The 8715-nt window shown below is 35.4% G+C and overlaps 1 protein-coding gene across 1 annotated transcript; it reads left to right on the forward strand.

Annotated features, from left to right (window-relative positions):
• The first annotated feature begins 472 nt into the window (after positions 1–472).
• Positions 473–7170, forward strand: LOC134532622 (zinc finger HIT domain-containing protein 3). Its single transcript, XM_063369214.1, has 3 exons — positions 473–662; positions 5461–5615; positions 6754–7170. The coding sequence occupies exons 1-3, from the start codon at positions 598–600 to the stop codon at positions 6924–6926; spliced, it is 393 nt and encodes a 130-aa protein (XP_063225284.1). The 5' UTR covers positions 473–597; the 3' UTR covers positions 6927–7170.
• The last annotated feature ends 1545 nt before the right edge of the window (positions 7171–8715 follow it).

Below are 8715 nucleotides of genomic sequence, written 5' to 3' on the forward strand. Positions count from 1 at the left end.
CTGAAGTATATTTTTGCATGGCTGCATGTTGCTGAGGCTAAAATTTAGATTAGTATCTATATGCTGAAGATAAATATTTTGTATTTTATTTTTATAAATTTCGCTTGATTTTTGAATATTTGTATGTTAATTCTGTACTTTTCACTTGATTTTTTGAATTTCTAGCCTTTTGTTGTATTAATACTATTATTTAGTAATGAGGACATACTATTATTTAAGACTAATATTTACGACATACCTTACTTTACTAAGATTATACTTAGAGCAGAACTATCAGCGTATACAAATTACAGGCGAATGGAGATGCAAGCATTCGTATTTGTTATATTATAACCTAAAGTGCCATATGTTATTGTTGGCTCCCCAAACCGGTGGCGAAGTTGGATGACGATGAGCTAACAGGGAACTTCGGTTATATTCCGGACTAAATTCTCTTTGAAAGACTTTTCAACTGATCCTGTTGGCAACACTGGTTGTTTGATAGCGAGTTTTCTTTGTTTCCTTTGTTTATAAATAGTCGCCTTTTGTCTACGGTCGCGGTTCTCAGTTTGTCACAAAGATAAAATCTGATGTTAATTTGAACATTATTAAAATAGAATGAAGTGTCAGATATGCAGTAACGAAGAATCAAAATATAAATGTCCTTCTTGTCTTATCGCATAGTAAGTAGGCTAATTTAATACATTAGAATTATACATAGATTATAAATGTCGTGAGCACGTGTATGAAGCCGGGATTGCTAAAGCCCGTCATCCGTGCGTTTATCAAGGGACCTGAAGCCAATCAGATATCCCGAAAAATTCCATCGTCCATCAGTCCGAAGCTTGGCAACTTCATACTTTGACGGACGGACGGATGAATGAATGAATAACCTTAAAATGTCTGCAAAGATATTTGCGTGTCAAAATTTTTTTTTATGTAGAAGGTTTTGAAGTTAGGTAAATTATTTACCCCGTCGACTTCGTCCTAAATCCGTCCGTGCGTCAAAATATTTTCCCAAATCAGAGCTGCCAACAATCTATGATTTTCTCGAAAAAAAAATTGAGCACGGGTGCACTGAAACAAAGTAAAAAAAAAAAATTAAAATGCAGTTTTGTTATCCTTACCTTTAACCTAATCAACTGCGTTCAAACGACATTGCTAAATTTATATTATTTCTTTAGCTACGGCAGAATTATTTTACACTAACATGTTTATACAAGAATATGATTTTTGCCTTTTTGAAATCTGGTCAAAATTCGGTAAATATTTACTTGGGCGGTATTTCCGAAAAAAAATGTTAAAAATCCGAAAATACCTTTATTTTATGCTCTTCAACTTCCTCTTTTCATTAAAATCGGCGGAGATTATAAATTCCAAATACTTTAGGAGATATCGAATTTTTAAATTTCTTCATATGTAGTTGAGCGGTATTTGCGAAAAAAAATGTTAAAAATCCGAAAATACCTTTATTATATGCTCTTCAAATTCCTCTTTTCATTAAAAGCGGCAGAGATTAGAAATTCCAAATAATTTAGGAGATATCGAATTTTTAAATTTCAGCACAAAACCAGCGCATTCCTGTGGCGTGCGTGCACCATTGTTTCTTGTTTACGTACGAGTATCTATTTTTTTATTGGATAATGATGTCACGTGATTGTTCGTGATAGGCCAGAATTCAAATGAACTAATACGTGATTATTTAGTTCAATTATTGTTTAAAACGTTGTTTAATTACCGCCTCCAACTTAGGTGAGTTTTTAACGTTTCTAATTTTAAAGTCTTATTTGTTATTTTGATATTGTTGCGCAAGTAATAAGTAACAAAAAAATTTACGTGAGTTGTTACTGTACATCCTTTGTTACGGGTTTGTTAGGTAAGGTCAGTTACATTATAAATAATTTAAAACTAAAGAATAATTAAAATTAATTCACATTATTTTTAATATCACCTTAGTTTGAAAGTATTTATAATGTAACTGACCTGACCTAATCGACCATTTTAGTTTACTGTTCACCCTCTGTCCGGGTTTGTTTGGTCAGGTCAGTTACATTATAAATATTTTAAAACTAAACAGCCATTAAAATTAATTCACAATATAATTTTTAATGTCGGCTTAGTTTGAAAGTATTAATAATGTAACTGACCTGACCTAATCAACCATTTTATTAATTACGCATTCACGATTCACGTATTCACGAACACACGTCAAAATAACAAAAATGGCGCCCCTCGAATGGTTCCACAGGTCTTGTATTGCAAAATTAAAAAATTCGATCTCTCCTAAAGTATTTGGAATTTCTTATCTCCGCCGCTTTTAATGAAAAGAGGAAGTTGAAGAGCATATGATAAAGGTATTTTCGGATTTTTAACATTTATTTTCGCAAATACCGCTCAACTACATATGATGAAATTTAAAAATTCGATATCTCCTAAAGTATTTGGAATTTCTTACCTCCGCCACTTTTAATGAAAAGAGGAAGTTGAAGAGCATAAAATAAAGGTATTTTCGGATTTTTAACATTTTTTTTCGGAAATACCGCCCAAGTAAATATTTACCCAAAATTCTTACATTGCAGCTTTCTGTAAATAGAACGATAAAATTCTGAAAATGCTTTTTCCGAACATTAAAGATGTCCCTCTGTTCATTAAAGATGTTACCCTGAAAATAGTGATTCTAAATTTGCAATATTTTCTAAGAAATTACAGTTTATCAGTGCTGGATTTTTTTTTTTTTAAATCAAATAACCTGTTTTTATTTTGTTTTAAACAAGTTTTTTTTGTTTAAACAGTTTTTTTTATTACATTAGTTATTTTAGTTCTCAGTATGTTCAAAGGAAAGCCATATAATAATCCATTTTCTGCCACTAATGTTGAACCAGAAAAGTTATAACTTCAAAGAACTGAACTCCAGCAAATCTGCACATCTGACTGGGACTTAAGCTACAGAATTTACCACAATTTACTAATTTAATTTTAGAGAAGTATTAATCTGGGTATAATTTACAACTTAATCACATAATTTAAATGATAAGATCTTGATTAGTATATAATTATTTGCTCTTGTATCACAAGAAACATTAATAAGAAAACTATTGCTGTTATTAGAGTGGAATCAGACCTTTCATTAACATTTGTTAAGATATTCTATTTAAATAAAAATTTTAAAAACTTGATTTAAACCTTGATTTAAATCAGCCAACCCTCCTGTTCATAGGTGACATTAGGTAGCCTGTGCAGTGATGCGGCCCAAGCCATTGACCTTTGGGCCAATTCTACAATGGCATGGAAACGGATTACGTAAACTCACATGGATCTCACAGAACATTTCGCTATCGCGTTTGCTTTTTCCATAGTGCACGGAAACGTAACACATGGCAACCAATGAGATTGCATTTCAAGGTTAGAAAATATTTTATATATATAATGCCTCGAGATCATAACACTGGCAGAATTTACATGCATAATAATATAAACCACAAAGTAATAATAGGACTCTAGATATTCTTGTATTTGAAACAATTATTAGCATATTTAGAACATAAACAACAATGCCTACCATAGCAACCAAATACTCTGCTTCTATTGGTTGCACGGAGCAATGTAAACGGATGAGCTCATCATTGCTGCGCTAACCCATACGGGTCCATCTCCGTATGGGTGCTATTGTAGAAACTCTGTTCCTGAGATCTTTCTCTGTTTACGTATTCCTTCACAGTTTCCATGTCATTGTAGAAGGGGCCTTACCTTATCACCTTTATCCTGTGGCTCTCAATATACAAGTATGTTGGTATTTTGGATTTGGATTTTGTGAAGTAATGTGTGTATGGGTGACGAACGGATGGAGGGGACTAGCTTTTGTAATTCCAACTTAACTGAGAAAATTTAAGTAACTATCAGAGTGAAAAATTTTTTTTTCGTTGAGTTATAATTGCATAGCTAACATGCTCATCAAACTAATATAATTTTACAAGATCAATTTTGTTCAAAATTTAAGTATTCTCAAAAGTTGGCAGCATTGAATTGGAAAAAAAAATTATGACGGACAAGCGGTGTGTTGTAAATCACTCAGCGAGTGGGATGATGGACGCACATGACAAACTATTGTTATTCCAGCTTGATTAAAAAAAAATTTCAGGTACTAAAAAAATTCAGTGTTTGATTTTGCTTTTTTTTACTTACCATTTTGAAAGTTGCTAGTTGTTGCTTAATAGAAAAAAAAATCCTGAAAATAGTGTTTTTTAGTAGGTCTCTTACTAATATTGATTTTTTTTCCTGCAAAAATAAGGCATTTTTGAATTCCAAATTTATAATTCTGTTGTGGGGATGCTCATTAATCCCAGTCAAATAGTGTGGTAATAATTATTGGAAACATAAATTTATTGCCAAAATTACTCCATAGTTATAACAAATTATTTACAGCAATTTTAATAGTTCTTCATCTAAGTTCACTTATTTTAATTATTTAAACCATACAATTTTCCCTGACCTCAAAGCCCTTCACAATTAAACAATTTTCCAGAATCCAGTCGAAATATAAAATATAAAATTTGTGAGCTTTCATACATTTTAATGATAATTTTTTAAAATTTTTATATAACCTAACCTAAACACCTTTTAATTTTGTTACACAATCACTTACTATTGGAAACACTTGGCCTTTTTTGAGAAGGAACACAACCTACAGCAATGTAAAACATAGAAATTACACAAAAATAACTCATATTTCACGTGGCTCTCTCACACATTATCATGCATTAGAAAGAAAAATTTGCATATTGAATTCTAGGAGTATTACAATTAACATACTAAGTCGCACAATAAGGAATTTGAAAAATTCTTATAAGACACATTATAACATTTTACGTATTCACATACAAAAACAAGCATATCCACACATCTAGTGAGCATTCAGCTCCATCAAACACCGTCAAACTGACTACTAATAAAACTGAAACAAAAATCCTACTACATAATAAAGCTTTTGTGATTCTACTAAAATATCTAACTGTTTATAACACATTCAGTTAATGGAAATAAAAATAAATTCTACTCATTTCTACACCAATAAACAAATATTAAAAAATATATACATAAAATTCAATACAAAAAATTGTTTTATATATTCCAATATTATATCAATATGGTGTCAGTGGCGAAACAAAATACAGTCCAATTAATTCATTTATGGTGCATTTTGTATTACTGGAAGCTAACATATTTCATAAATAGTTTTTTAACAGGTAAAAAAAAATTGTAATTTATAATGCTTCTTCAGAGAGTAACATTGTAATTAATCAATTAGAGTGTGTTGGATTGGTTGTTCCAAAATACTTCTTTCTGGGATTGTCGATAAATCCTAGCAGTACTCAGGAACACAAATACTAGCAGAAATTGTATTAAAATTTTTAGATTAGAGGTTGTACCTAACTTCTTCAGCGTGACTTGAGTGTGAATGTATGTTTCCTTGTTTGCGGCCAGTTGCTCGGTCGGCTGCTGGACGAGCCACAAGACTGCGAAGTGCGTGGCTCGGAATGGAGCCGCGAGGCAGGCCAACTCTGCGGAGAGCTTGAGTACAGCGCACTACACTCACACCACGCAGGACACTGTCCCCGTCGAGAAGCTGAGGCTTCTGGGTACGTTCGTTTGGTCGCTTAGGTCCTCAACGATTGTGGATACAGCTGTGTTTCCGTTGGTGTAATCAGGTGACAGGCGACCCCTTGGTTATTGTGGTGTATGGGGCGTGCCTCAGTAAAACCTGCTCTCACGAGACCGAATCATAACAATTTGTTAATTTTAGAATGTACTGATGTCTACTTAATCATTAAAATGTATGTGTTAAAACATTTTTTTTCCGTCAAAAATTGTATAGGAAACTGTTAAAGTATTTGAGACCATAAATTTGTAAGTATATTCCTAATCCAATCTCTGACACGCATCCTTTCTTTGTGCGATAGCCCCATTCGATAGCCGCCCCTGGTTCGCTGGAGCGCGAGCGGGGAGTTGAACGCGAATGCAGAGCAGGGAACGAGAAGTGCATCTCAGAAGGGTGAAGAAGGGACTCAGACAAAAGGGATGCGAGGAGAGGGCTGCGGGCCGGTCGTAAACCCGGCCCGCGCGAGATGGAGGCGCGGAAGGGTCGCCAGGACGCAGTTAGCTGCCGGGGAAAGGACGCCAGATGTCTCCTCCGCGTGTGTCTCCGCCCCCCACCTACCCGGGGCAACTGTGCCCACATTGTAGCAGAAGTCTGTATTAACCCAATATTTAGCATTTCTGCAGCAATTGTGAGGTAAAAATCTTTTAGAAAGAAGAGAAAACAATATAAATAGACTCTAAATCTAATGCACTTAAATCTGCCAAATTAGCAAAATAATAAAATAAACAAATTATTTGGATTATATGGTCCTTTCGTACTAATATAAAATAAAAATTTATGGATGGAAACCATATAAATATTATATGTAAATTATATATAATTATATATATATATATATACATTATGCAAAACGGGGTGAACGTTAGAATTGCTATTGTTGAAACCCTTCACACACTGTTATAACGCAATAGAATCTGGAAATTACCTACTCTAATCACTGTTTTGACGCTGTTGCAGGTAAGTAAGTGAATGCTAAAACTGCCACTGATCTAGACTGCTGTCCCGGGAGGTCAGCGAGAAGCCGTGCTGGGGGCAGGTGCGAAGCCACGACTCCAGGGCAGGGTGTCGGGTCTGCCGTGCTCTGCAGCCCGTGAAGACGTGCTGTGTGTGCGTTGCAGAAGGCAGCGAGGGCGTGCGGAGGCTGCTGAAGAACCCCCACCTGAGAGACATGCTGGTCGCCGTCGAAGGCTCGCCCGAGCCGGCGGCGGCCCTTCAGACGGCCATGCTCGAGCCCCTGTTCGTCGAGTTCGTGGACGAGTGCCTGAAGGTGGTCGAGCCGCCGTCGTCGTGACACGTGGCGACCTTAACTTCACGACCAGCGACGCCAGTTTCCAATTAAATACTACGTGTTGATTTACTTTTTTTACACTTACGTTTGTGCTCACAGACTCTACCCTCCGTAACATTTATTCTTGTAAGTGTTTGTAATGAATTTGACCATGTGTGCAATGTTCTCATTTCAGTTGGCAGAAAATTAGGGAAGTTTTAACTGTACGTTTTTTGAAAAATCATAAATTTAAATTGTTTGCCACTGATACTGATACGAAAGTTATTTATGTTTAATGGTGATCCATACATCAGTGATCGGAATCCTTGTTGGAAGTTCCACTCAGATAATGAATGATAATTGAGGGATGGGCATTACATTGTAAATAAAAAAAAGTCATAAAGCTGTTAATTAAATGATTTTGATTAAAAAATGTGGTTGAAAAAATATATATAATGTTAAAATGATATGTGTATTTGGCAATAGTGCATAACAATAATTGTTAGCCTTTTTAATTCCAAAATTGATAATTTTGTTTACTATTCAACCAGATTGCAAGAATTAATATTTTTCATAATCTGTGCACAGCTCTCATGATGATAACAGTCTGATCTTGTATTTGTGGTAATGTGTGTGGCGGTGGACTGTGTTCTGGGTGCTCCAAACTCACAGGAACACTCTGCCGTGTATGTCTCGCATCAGGGTGAGGCACGCACAGAATGCACATGGATCTCCAACACCGCACCCTCGGTTGCAGCAGCACTTTTCTTCCGCAGTCTGTCTACCAACACAGCAGTGTTCGTCTGACGTGATATATAATGTCTTCAACTTATTTTTTCGCGATGAACAAGAAGCTAAAGTTTGTTGGTCAGATTCAGACTCATCTTTTTTTAGTAATGCCTGTTACTCTTTTTTTAAAAATTTCTGATAATAGTTATGAAAAAAAAATATTTTTGATTGAATTTTTTTATAGAATTTATGAAAATAGTTGTTATCATTTACTGTCTGGAAAGTAACTGGTGAGAGTGATGAGATGACTTTGAAAATGTTCCTATACAACCAGTATGTAAATGTTATTGATTAGTACGTACTATGATGGACAAAGAGTTAAATAGTACATCGCCTTCGGTTCAGGACCAGTCTTTGAGTCTTCTTTATTTTGGTTTGATGTACTCCAGGTTTACCTGATTTAATATTTCTGTAAAACAATTTGTGGCTGACTTATACTTGCAAATTAATTAGGCCATGAATCAAGGGTTAAAGGAAAGGGTGATTTGTTTCCCAGATGCATGATACAGGGCCAGCCTTCAAAGATTCTGGGAGACGAGTCAAGTGTACCAGGTAGTCAGAAATAGTGTTCACTGCCTCCCCTGATGGTTGATTCAATGAGCTGTTGGTTTTGTTCCCGAGCGCCAACTAGCACTAATTCTAACTCTTGAGTTGTGAAATGGCCACATGGCTGGACGGCAGCAGGGTCTATGGTTCGCTAGGGATGTGCTTAGCTATGGATGAAATATACCTGGTTTTCTGGTAGGATTGTCTTTATTAATTCATGGCACTCTTACATGTGCTGGCTCGTGGACCTTGCATGTATCTCTACGAAGTTGCAAACTATGGTTACAGCGACTCGCTAGTTATGATACGGCGTTACCTGTGGACATGACCTAAAGCTAGATGTAAGATGAAACATGGGACGGCCATGCGTTGACGCATCATGTTGAATGAAAGAGCACACCAAGATCCTACAAGAAAAACCCTAGAGCACGAAGTGAGATGATAGCATGTGGTAGCAAGTGTTCACAAATACCTTGAA

This window comes from Bacillus rossius, chromosome 6 (genome assembly GCF_032445375.1).
Source record: "Bacillus rossius redtenbacheri isolate Brsri chromosome 6, Brsri_v3, whole genome shotgun sequence".
Taxonomy (NCBI): Eukaryota; Metazoa; Arthropoda; class Insecta; order Phasmatodea; family Bacillidae; genus Bacillus; species Bacillus rossius.

What these genes read in the sequence shown, in the direction of transcription:
- LOC134532622 (XM_063369214.1), top strand. Translation starts at nt 598, where the DNA reads ATGAAGTGTCAGATATGCAGTAACGAAGAATCAAAATATAAATGTCCT. An exon ending in CCTTCTTGTCTTATCGCATA is followed by an intron (nt 663 to 5,460) that starts GTAAGTAGGCTA and finishes GTTTGCGGCCAG; the next exon opens with TTGCTCGGTCGGCTGCTGGA. An exon ending in CGAGAAGCTGAGGCTTCTGG is followed by an intron (nt 5,616 to 6,753) that starts GTACGTTCGTTT and finishes TGTGCGTTGCAG; the next exon opens with AAGGCAGCGAGGGCGTGCGG.